Here is a 12168-nt window from a genome sequence, read left to right as displayed (position 1 = left end):
ATGTTAAGCGACTGAGGAAAAATGTTTATCAAAGTAATGGCTTGTACAAAACAGGCAAGCAGTAATTTCAGCAGTTATCTTCCCGTGCTCTTTTATTGCATCATTTCTTACCATTTCAAAGTCTCCTGAGGAAGTAGGCTAGCCATGTGCTGTACGCTGATTTACCCAGGAAAATAAGCCTGTGCTCTCTCTGTGCTTGCATTACTAACAGTGCACACACTGGTGTTTTAATGTAGACATCTTCAATGAAAGGAAAGGAAGAGGACAGAGAAAGAGAAGGAGGCACAATACAGATCTATTCCAGAGTTACTCGTACAGAGAGAGGAAACCTCAATCCAACCATATTATTTATGCATGTTTCATATATATATATATATATATAAAATAAGGATATTTGTAAGTTCAAGCTAACAAATAAGCTCATGACACAAGAAATAAGCAACCTTTGAAAATTCTTATTTTGCAACAAAGAATATTAAAAGAAAGTTGTTATTCATTGAGAACAGAGTGGCTGTAATAAAGAAGTAAACTAAAGACACTACTACATAATAACACAACCTTTCTTTAATATTACTGTTTTAAAACAGGAAAAGTGGTCACCTCATTGCTATCATGTGGCATTTTTGACATCCTGTCAATATATTCTCTGGCCTTGTCATGGCGACCAATGTGCCATAAAAACAGGCCTGCATGGTACAAGGCTTTGCGTCCAGCTTCCTTACGTTGCTCCTTCATTTTGGTGTCTAATTCCAGGATAGCTTCTCTATCTGATAGGGGGAAATAATATTAAATATAAATTAAATTCCAGATTGAATTTTTATGATAGGTCAGATGACTAACCTGGTACAGACTAGTTACTCTCAAGGGTAGCATTTTTAAAAAAACAAAATATCTACCATACATGTCATCTCAATACTGCTAATATTGCTGCTTCATGAGCAAGCCAGGCAGTAGTGGCACATGCCTTTAATCCCAGCAGTTGGGAGGCAGGGACAGAAAGATCTCTGTGAGTTTGCCATTCAACCTGGTCTACAGAGCAAGTTCCAAGACAGCTAGATCACACACAGAGAAACCCTGTCTTGAAAATAAAAACAAAAAATTCAAAAAGAAAATGAGCCAAATGTCTCTTAATAATGCCTTATTTAAACTAGTATGTCCAAATTGTAAATACTAAATGGGTATAGTGAGTTTGCTCTTTTTTAAAACTAAATCTTTGAAATGGGCTTACATTACATTTCAATTGAGGCAAACTTTTCTTCAGAAAGAATGTGTACATTCTTTAAACATACATTAAACTTAGAAGAGTTGAAAAGCAGAGCTATACACTCAACTTGTTCCATACATAATTTGTCTAGTAACTGGATCAGGTATCAGCCTGGAATTTAAAAAGTAAATTAAAACTGGAGCTGGTAAGATGGCTCAATATGTAAAAGTGCTTACACCCCGAGCCTGGTATCACAAGTTTGATCCCCAGAACCCATCTATAAACCCCAGATGTGGGGGCAATTTCAGAACTCCTACAGCGAGATGGGAGGCAGACTGTTGCTTAGCTTCATGTCAACTTGATACCAACTAGTCATTTGGGAACCTCAACTGAGAAAATAATCCTAAAGGATTAGCCTGTGGGCCATTTTCTTCATTAATCGTTGATATGGAAGGGCCAAGCTCACTGTGTCTGGTGACAACTCTGGGCTGGTGGTCCCAGATGTAGTCAGAGCAAGCCACGAGGGGCCAGCCAGCAAGGAGCATCCCCCACTCTGTCCCCCACCTCCCAGCCACCATGGCCTGGCATCTTTTTCTGCTGACTTCCCTGCATAATGGTCTACAAACTATAAGAAGAAATAGACCCTTTACTCCCCAAGTTGCTTTTGAAAGTGGTGTTTTATCATAGCAACAAAATCCCTACCTACAAGAGAAATTAATACCAGATCATGAGGTACTGCTGTAACAGACCCAACTATGTGTTTGGGATTTGGGGCTGGAACAGCCATTGTGTGCTCAGAGCCCAGTGGGTTGTTCTGTGGGGGCTTAGAAAATAATGCTGAGAACAGTGCAGGTGATGCAGGCCTGAACTCTGAAATGTCAGAGGAAAGTTAGACTCTATCATGGCACTTTGATTTTTTTCAAATAAGAACTTATGGTTCTGGTCAGCTAGGGCTGAAAAATCAGACATGATTAAAAATAGCTGAGAGCCAGTGAAGATAATCTTTTGCTTGGGGACAACTGATGATGGTTTAGCTGGACCTGGGAATTTTGTGGTAATTAAGAAGATACCAGCATCACTAAAGCAAGATCTTCTGGGGAGTGTTTCCCTGGAGTCAGCACACAGAAAACTGTGGTCCAGAGGAGGTCACGGTCATACTTTGTGTTGGCAGCTAAACTTGGTATATGTAACAGTCTCCCAGGTAGTACTGGTTTTGGAGGCTTGAAGGGGTCATGGAGAGAAGCTGAGGTTGCCACCATGTGGCAAGATCTGAAGCCCTGAAGAGAGGGCAGGAGAGGCTACTGGTGCAGGTGCAGCTTAGTTGTGAAGACCCCAGCATTTTGGAGATGCCAGTACCATGGGATGACCACCAAGAACAGCAATAGGAATAGATGAAGCTGGGCTGAGCCCATTAGACAAGTTATAGGTGTTATGAATGGTAGAACAAGAGAAGTGCAACTGTCTAAGCCTTTTGAGGCCCAGAAGATCATGAGTCATGAGTAAATCCCAGACATTGAACACTCAGTTTATACACTGTTGACATTTGGTTGTTCCCTCTTGAATTAAGAAAGTAATTAACTTGTTTTTTAAGTTCACAGGAATGCAGTTTGGCGACCTTGGGATACTTTAAAGTAACTTTAGAATTCTAGAGACACTGGAATTTACCAGAGACTTAGGAATCTTATAGACAATATTTTAGCACCTTGTATATTTTAACAATTTTTAAAATGTTTAAATTTTTAAAAATCGAGGAACTTTTAAAAAGTTGGAATATTTTTGTATTGTGTTAATATTGACATGTCATCTTCACGACAATAGGAACGGAAGGTTCTAGATGAAGAATGATGCATTTGTGTGTCAGATTGGCAGTCAATTCTGCTGCCTAGTTTTTATGTCAACTTGACTCTAGCTAAAGTCATTTAGGAAGAAAGAAACTTAGCTAAAAAAAATTCCCCCACCAGATTACCCTGTAGGAAAGCCCTCAGGACATTTTATTGATTAATGGTTGATGTGAGAAGGTCCAGCCCACTGTGGGTGGTGGTGCCCCAAGGCAGGTACTCATGGATGGTAAAAGAAAGCAGGCTGAGCCACCCATGAGGAACAAGCCAGTGAAGAGCACTTCTTCGTGACTTCTGCATCAATTCCTGTCCTGCATTTGTGCCCTGACTTCCCTGAAGGATGGACTACAACCTGTAAGATGATATAAACCTTTTCTCTCCAAGTTGTTTTTGGTCACCGGGTTTTGTCATGGCAACAGGAAACTAAGACATGGACAGAGAAGAATCACTTGGAAGCTGATGGGTCAGATACCCTTGAGTTCCCAATGTGGCAAAAACATGAGAAACTCTTCTTTAAAAGGTGGAGGAGAGAAAAGTTTAACATGCATGGTATGTGTAAGCCCCACATCCCCACACATGCCCCTTGCCTCATATACAGACAGCCAGACACACTTACAAATAATAGTAACATTTTTTAATTTAAGTAAATAAAAATTAAATATTTTGGGCACATGTTGGGGGATATTTGATCACACTGTGAACCCCAAGTTTGCATTTGTGTTGATTAAATAAAATTAACCTTGGATCAGAAGGCTGAGTTTGCATTTAGTTGACAGAAAGTAGTCATACAGCATCAGCGGACATCTGGGAGAGAGAGACATAGGAAGTAGTAGGGATGGGTTTGGAGTGACATGGCTTTTTCTGGTTTGGCAAAGCAGAAACATGAGGCTTTTGAGGACATCAGCAAGGAGAGAAGGTTAGCTTTGTGCTAGAGGGCATTTGAAGGCCAAGGGGAAAAGGTTAGCTTTTTGTTACTTAGCCTCTCCGAGCTTGCAGGTTTTCACCCCAGCCTTTGAATCTCGAGTCTTGTTCATAAATAGATGATAGAGATTTAGTTAAAGCTACCCTTAGTGGCACTGACAGAGTCGGTGCCTGCAGGAACAGGATTCCCATAAGATGTGGTCTGAGAGGCCAGGCTGGAGAAGCAGGCCATAACTGCCAAATCACATGCTTAGTGAAACTGCAGATTAGGGTGGAGCCACTGTGCCAAAGTGAAAGCAACAGCCACACAATCAGACTATCCACCTTTCATGTTCAAACATGACACTTGGTCCTGGAGTACAGCTGAGTAGTTTATGCCATTCTCAAGATAGACAACTATATTATAGCATTTTTATTAATGAAATTTATAAAAAATTGTAATCATTCTAAAATGATACAAATGCTAGGGGTAGTGTCAGTAATAGTTCCCAAACTACCTGACTCTTAAGTCCAATCCCAATGCACATATGTATGGATCACTTGCTGTAACTTTCCTATTTTTGAAACTTTATGTAGCATACTCCTAACAGATGCACATAACTGTTTACTTGTCATGTTTTGTTTATTTTGTTTTTGTAATCTTTGCATGTGTGCTTGGCATGAGAGAGGTATGTGATAGGTTTCTTAAAAATACTTCTAATATATAAAAACTCATTCTATGACATGAAGTTTAATTATTTGAAATATTTATAGTGCTGGTGTTACACATATACACGTACACGAATATTTTTAAGTTACCTATAGCTTGAATTTTTTCCTGTCTCAGTCACAGATTACACTTCTCATCAGCACAATGCAACTCAACTTTAAAGACCAGCTTATGAACAATGTTCCTTCCATAATATAGCCATATATTCCAACCATTATGCAGAACAATGTTCCTTTTATAATATAACCAAATGTTCCAACTGCTACCCAATGAAAATTACAATGCTACTTCCATCCCAACTACTACACAGAACAATGTTCTCTCCATAACATAGCCATAAATTAAAATAAACCAAATATAGAAAATCCTATACTATACCTGGATTGGGGCTCATTTTATGGACATACATTAATGCAATCAGTGAACACAGTGACACGTCTTGTTTATTTTTAATGGCCTCAAATTCCCGAAGGGCTTCTTGAGCTTTACCTGGAAATCAAGATTAGGTGTGGGGGGGAAAAGTATTCTTAGTTCAAATTCAGGATTCAGAGAATGTGAAGACATCTGAGTGCTAGAGCATACCTTCCATCAGGGTACCGTAGGCATGATAAAACCTGAAGACTGGGTCAGTGCTGTACCTCTTCATCCCTTCGCTGGCAACAAGCAACACATGGTGATAATACCTCTCTTGACAATAGTAATTAATGAGTGTCTAAAAGGAAATGATGGCTAAAGGTTAGCAATCTGCCATTCTGAGAAATATTCGAAGCAGTATCAATCTAAAATCTTGGATAAGCGAGAACTTAATACATTGTCTTCTCTACTGGTAAAATACCACTGAGAACTGACACATAAGAGTAAGTATGAGGCAGAATGATACAGACTTACTGAGAGCTCAGTGTTTTTCAATGTGATTTCTGCCCCCCTCATTTACTTTTGTCAACAATACTAGACTACTTTTACATTTTCCTTCTTTGGCTACATTTTAGAAAAGAAAAAAAGAAAAGAAAAGAAAAGAAAAGAGAAAAAAGAATGTGAACCGAGAAAATGAAGAGGCTTGGGCTGGTTAGCTGCTCTTGGTGTTTTTCTGTTTTTTATTTGGTTTGGTTTTGTCAGCTTGACACAAACTAGGATCATCTGGGAAGAGATAACCTCAGCTGACAAAACACTTCCATTAGATTGTAGGCAAGTCTGTGGAGGCATTTTCTTGATTAATGACTAATGTTGAAGAGCCCAGCCCATTCTGGACATGCTACCAATGGGCAGGTGGGTGAAAAAAGCTGAGTGAGCCATGAAAAGCAAACCAGCAAGCAGTGTTGCTCCACTTTGGTGGGGTGAATGATAATGGTCCCCTTGATCCCCAGTCAGTAAAAGTGTTTGGGAAGGATGAGGAGACTTGGCCTTGTTGGAAGAGGTATGTATCTGGAGGTTTACAGGTTTCAAAAACACAGGACAGTTCCTGTATCTTTGTTCTTGTCTCTGTCTCTCTCTTTCTTCCTCTGTCTCTCTGTGCCTATCTCTCACTTCCTGCTGCTTGTGGATCAGGACATAATCTCTCATCTACCATTATGCTTCTGACCATGATGGTCTTGGACTTTAACCCTCTGAAATTTATGTAAGCAAACCTCCAAAAAAATCTTCTATTAAGTTGCCTTGGTCCTGGTATCTCTTCACAGCAATAGAAGCATAACTAAGACACCTCTTATAAAGGAAAACATTTAACTGGGTGACTTACAGTTGAGAGGTTCCATCCATTATCATCATGGTGGGGCATGGCAGCATGCAGTTAGACATGGTGCTGAAGAGGTAGGTAGCTGAGAATATTAGATCCTGATATGCAGGCAACAGGACATGAACTGGGATATAGGGCATAGCTTGAACATATATATATATATGAGACTCAAAGCCTGTCCCCTACAGTGACACACTTCCTCCAACAAGGTCATACCTACTCCAACAAAGACACACCTCTCAGTAGTGCTATACCCTATGAGCTTATGGAGGCCAATTGCATTCAAACTACACCACCACCCATGATCTTGTCTCCAGAATGCTCCCTTGAGTTCCTGCCCTAATAAAACACAATGACTAAAAGCAACTTAGGGAGAACAGAGTTTATTTCACCTTATAGTTTGCAGCGCAGGAAAGTCAGGAATGTGACTTACTGGTTTGCTCAGCCTGCTTTCTTATAACACAGAGAACCAGCCCAGGGTGGTAAAACCCACAGAAAGAAGGGCCCTCCTACAACAATCATCAATCAAGAAACTTTCTTGCAGACTTGACTAGAGGCAATCTGATGTAGATATTTTTCTCAAATGAAGTTTCTTATTCTCAGATGACCTAGCTGTGTCTAGTTGCCATAGGCAGCATACAAGCTATGACCAGTTGGAACTGCTCTAAGGTTTCTTGGAACTGTATCTAAGGTTTAGCTGCTGCTTTACTCAAAGAGGGAAGCCACACTCTTACCGACTGTGACTACAAACTCCTTTACTTCATAAACAAAGGTGTGTTGGGAATCCTGAATCCTGTGCCACTGTCTGACTGCAGCAGGTCTAGCATGAATAAGAAACAGAAAGGACAGACGTGCATGCAGACGGCTCTTTCACAATCTGGATTCTGGAGGCCTCCAATCTTTTAGATCACAGTCACACAATATTCTCTGCTCCCCTCCTGTGAATACTGCTCCAAACCCCTTCTCTACCTTGTTTATGGAGGGAGAGAATGACCCATATTCCATTTCCTGCTCTTTCACAACACACTTTAGTATCATATTCTGCCACCTGCTACCCAAACTATGAAATGAACCATGTCGTTCTCTTCCCATTCACCCAGCGTCGCTAATCAAGGCAGCCTATAAGTGTGTGTTTCTCTGGCTTTCATGTTACTATCCATATCTATTGTTACTCTTGTGCTTCAAGTTAGACTATTTAATCCAACAAACATCATTATGTAGCTCAGGCTGGCTCAAACTTGCTGTCTTCCTTCCTGTTTCCTGAGTGCGGAGAGTAGTCACTTAGCCATGCTCAGCCGTCTAGCAAGCATTTGCTGTTTACTTTCTAGTGCTAGTACTAACTACCTTCTAGTACTACATACTGAGGAGAGAGTAATTATATGGTACTGAAAAACGTTAGTAAGAGTGGTCACTGCCCTAAAAAAAAAAAATCTTGAACTTCCTGGTGAAATTATAATCCGAACACCAGCTGAGATACAATGCAATAATTAATGTAAGAGAGTGACCAGTACACTGCAATTGGGAATACAGAACACTGTACCTAGCTTGATAACCATGCGTGACCAGAGAACCAACTCCTCCAAACCAGTTTAGAGCTAATTCGCCAATTTATAAGTTCATTACTCCTCCTCCCACATGCAACAGCATAGTTTGCCTTGATGATTCTTGAGAAAGGTCCAGGAATTTATAAGGAAGAGGAGTAGCAACAAAGAGTTAAGAGTACAGTATCTGAGATGGCTGTGGTGATGGGCAGGGCTAAAAGCCAGTCCTTAATCCACAACAATGGGCCAAGACTTGTTGGGCTTCCCACTTGGTTTTGTATGGCCCATCAGCTGAAAAAATGGCTGGAGAAGAGGGGCCAAGAGAAACATTTCATAGACAAATTCGGAGCTCATAAAGACTTATTGACAAATGGGGATGTTCATTCGTTTACATCCACAGCTGGTTCTCACTACAGTATCCTAAAATAGGCACCACTCCTGTGGTGGAATGCTGAAAAACTGAATGATAGTTTTATCATTTAAATGGTTTTATTGCAGAACTCATTTGAGCAACCCAAAGGGTAGATTGGAGGTGATGAAACATTTAAAAGCTGGAGGAAAAACTTGAAAGGTGATGCAGAAATTTATTAAAAATAGACATTTCAGTCATCATTAACCTTCAGAGCTGATTTTCCTCTGTGCACTATTAGTAGCTCACATGGCATTCACTGTTTTTACTGCCTTCAAACTCAAGTGTAAGGTGCAAGACCTGGCATGGTTTTACTCCTGTATCTTAAGTACAATAGTGCACAATAGTGCAAGACACACAGAAGCCAGTCAAACAATGCTTGTTATATGTACTTGGGATTTTCCCAGCATTAGATTGCAAGCGGGTCCATTTAATGTCCAGGAGTCTGTTCTGCTAGCTGCAACTTCCAGGAGACATCCAGGAAGAGGAGCTCCACAAATACCAAACAAATCCAAGAGCAGCGAATAGAGAAAAAAAAAAAACCATCACCCCAAAAGGAAAGTTCTTGCATTTCCAAACCACATCTTTGTTTCAGCATTTCTGAAACATTTGCTGAATGCATCAATCAGAAGAACATTTTCATATGCTAAATACTCCTCAGTTTTTTTTTTTTTTTTTCAGTCTGTCTTTAACTGCTTGCATATCTTGTCCTGCTCCTTAACAGACAAGTGCTGAGTAGGACTTTAGGGTGGCTGTTAAGTCCCTAAAACAAAAAACAAAATTGACACCTGGAAGCAAGCTTCCCCATTAGAAGTCCAAAGGCAACACAAGCAGCAGGCTGGGGGCTGGCCGTTAACGGCAAGGCAGTGGCTGTGCCTAGGCCTCGGGATCATCCTTGGGGAGGGTAAGTCCGGGAGGGGGGGCGACATCTTGGCCAAGGCCGCAGGCCCTCAGCATGAGTGGCCGCTGCCCATACCACCCTGGCCAGGTACCAATCACGTTGCAGTGTCCAGTTGCCCAGCCCACGCCCGCTCACCTTCAGCCCCTGGGAGTCCATGACCACCAGCTGCCCGGAGCGCGCCCGCCACAGCCAGCCACAGCGTCAGGGTAGCAGACCCTCTTGCCCGGGCCTTCAAACCATAAGGGACGCCGCGGGCAGTGCGAAGGGCGTGGCCAGATCGCCATTGGCTGCCTGAGTGAGGAGGCGGAGCCTTGCCGCACGACTGCGAAGGAGGGGCAGCGGAGCAGCCTGGAAGGGAACCCCGAGGGAGGACCGCGAGGGCGACTGAGGTTGGAATTCGCTGGGCACTGAGTGCGGCTGAATGGTGGGGCCGCAAAAGGGAGGTCCAACCTGGGAGCCACGCCAGGAGTAGAGGGTGGGTGGAGCTAGAGATATAAGATTAAAGAATAAAGATGAAAGATGATGAAGTAGGATAGGGAGAAGGGCAATACTGCTTCCCAGCAAACAAAGACAAGACTCCATTTTCTCAGGTTTTTTTTTTTTTTTTTTTTTTTTTTTTTTTTGATTTGCGCAATGCGGCTTAGTGGAGTGTTTGACCAGGGAAAATGATTTACCTGCCATGTGTAGTAATAGCATCTGGGCCACAAGGTGGCGCAGAAAAAAATCACAGCTTGGCAAAAATGTAAAGACTGGCCTGGGCCTGTTTAAATCTTACCAAGCACTGCTTGCTGTAATTTTCTTATCTGGGTGTTTATTAAACCGGTCCACCAGATTTTCACCGTAAAGTCCTATTTGAAATGTGTAATTATCTCTTCCAGATTTTTATTTCCAAGGGTTTGCTATAATTTGGATACAACCGTCCCTCACAGACACGTACGTACGCTGAACATTTAATTCCCCCCTCTGTGGTGCCCCTGAAAGTGACAAAAAGGACTTTAGATGCTGTTTGAGTGCCTTTGAAGAGGATATTGGCACCCTGGTCCTCTCCACCTTTCAGTTTGCTTCCAGGCAGCCCCAAAGTGGCTGGGCCTCCTCCACTCACAGGCCTGAAAGGAGGCCAACTCTCCCGACCCTCCTGGGTCCCTGAGGGCTTCTCTTCTTTAGAAGATGTATCCATTGTGAGAGCCAGCAAGCTGACTGCGGGTTTGAAAATGAAACAAAGGTTCCCACAGGCTTTTCTTTAAAATATGTTCCACCCAACGAGGCACATAATGTCACCATGGTATTGTTTCTAAAATTCATAGTCCTGGCAGTTAGTAATACCTATTGACCTGGTTCCCAAAGTACTCAGCACAGAAAACCTCGAGATAATAAAACCTTGGTGATCAGCCTGCAACCTGTCAAGCCCAAGTGAGCCCACACCCGTGGAAAGTTTAACACTGGAATGTATGGACTTAGCTCCTTGTCGAGTTTCTAAACGTAAAATTGTTTAGCACCAAACAGTTACTTGTGGCCATTTGTTCCTCACTAAGCTCTTGTGCATGGAGTCCCTTTATAATGCTATTTTCCCCCACCTACCCAAATCTCTTTCTAATCCACTCACTGTGAAACCTATGAAGATCACTGTAAGGTAAAAGGCCCAACTGAAGAAACACACCCTGAAGAAGGCCTGGGCAATCTAAGGGACCTTTAATAGTGGAACCAGGATGTATCCCTGGTGCACAAAAGGACTTTGGGAGCACATTCCCCATGGAGGGATACTCCCTTAACCTAGAGGCAGGAGGGAGGGCCTATTCCTTACTCCAAATGACTTGACAGATTTAGATGACCCCTCCTGGAAGGCATCACCCTACATGTGGAGTGGGGGGTGGTGGGAGAGGAGGGTGGTGGTGGGAGGAAATGGGAGGGTGGAAGAGAGGGAGGGAGGGAGGAAGGAAGGGAGGGAGAGGGAACTGGGATCGATATGTAACATAAGAAAATAAATTTAAAAAAAGAAAAAGAAAAAGAAATACACTCTGAGCAGAGCCAAAGAAACACACTTTGGCCCTGCAACCAGAACCAAAGAAATGCACCCTGACCCTGAAACCAGTTCCAAAGAAACACACTTTGCCCCTGGAATCAGAGCCAAAATGCTAAAAAGGACCCGTGAAAGAAACACACTTTGGCCCTAAAACCAGAGCCAAATCTGACCCTAAACCTGTACAGAAAACCAACCAATCCCGGAGCGCAAAGTCTAGTCAGTCTGAGCTCAAGGATTGCAATCTGACCAGTCCCCACCCTGGAAATCTCCCTTGGAAAAGTCTATGCCCTAAGAAGTCCTATATAAACCCTGTTGTCTGTTCAGCTTGTTGCTGTTCAGCTTGTGGTTGTATTGTCATCTTGGCAGAGGGCAGCCACTCTCCTTGATTCTTCGCTCCCAGTAAATCTCTTGAATGAGGTTTGGGTGAGACCTTCTTTTGCCGTTTTTGCCAGAACAAAGCAGAGATGCAGAGACAATCCTGAGTGGAGCGGGCAAAGCTAAGTTGTTATACTCTCAAGAGGACTGGAGCTGAACTGTAACAACTTCACCAGGGAAACCCTCTCCTGCCTGAGCAGAGGTGATACACTAGGGAAGCCTTTCCCTGAAGCAGGGCTATAAGCTGCCATGCTTACTGTGATCTGTGGTATTCTTTGGTTCCCGGTTGCCAGAATACTTTTCCATCTGAGCTGTAACTCAGTATTCTGGCTCGAGTGCCAGAGACCCTGTCCATCCCATCTCAGCCGTCAAAATGCCTACAATCGCCATAAGTGAATGGGTTTGAGAAAGGATATATGGCATAGAGTGGAGAAGCATCTGCTCTCCAGACCCAAGGTAGGGCTGATTTATGCTACTTTACTTCTGTGACTTGCAAAGTGATTTTTCTGGGGAAGTGG

General features: G+C 42.5%; 1 protein-coding gene across 2 annotated transcripts in view; it reads right to left on the bottom strand.

Moving 5' to 3' along the window:
• The window catches only part of Ttc21b (tetratricopeptide repeat domain 21B), a 71966-nt gene extending 62518 nt beyond the window's left edge, over positions 1–9448 (bottom strand). Inside the window, exons 1-4 of one of the 2 annotated variants that reach the window (XM_051184554.1) lie at positions 9391–9448; positions 5255–5384; positions 5051–5161; positions 601–767 (exon numbers count right to left, since the gene is read on the bottom strand). In XM_051184554.1, coding sequence (XP_051040511.1) covers positions 601–767; positions 5051–5161; positions 5255–5384; positions 9391–9411 — 429 coding nt within the window. In that variant the 5' untranslated portion in view covers positions 9412–9448. Of the gene's footprint in view, positions 1–600; positions 768–5050; positions 5162–5254; positions 5385–9390 lie in introns of those variants that run through there. The other variant, XM_051184555.1, reaches the window with a different exon arrangement.
• Positions 9449–12168: the final 2720 nt, after the last annotated feature.

This window comes from Phodopus roborovskii, unplaced genomic scaffold, assembly GCF_943737965.1.
Source record: "Phodopus roborovskii unplaced genomic scaffold, PHOROB, whole genome shotgun sequence".
NCBI classification, from domain to species: domain Eukaryota; kingdom Metazoa; phylum Chordata; class Mammalia; order Rodentia; family Cricetidae; genus Phodopus; species Phodopus roborovskii.
The sequence above is the reverse complement of the archived record's forward strand: the minus strand, read 5'-3'. Positions and strand labels throughout refer to the sequence as shown.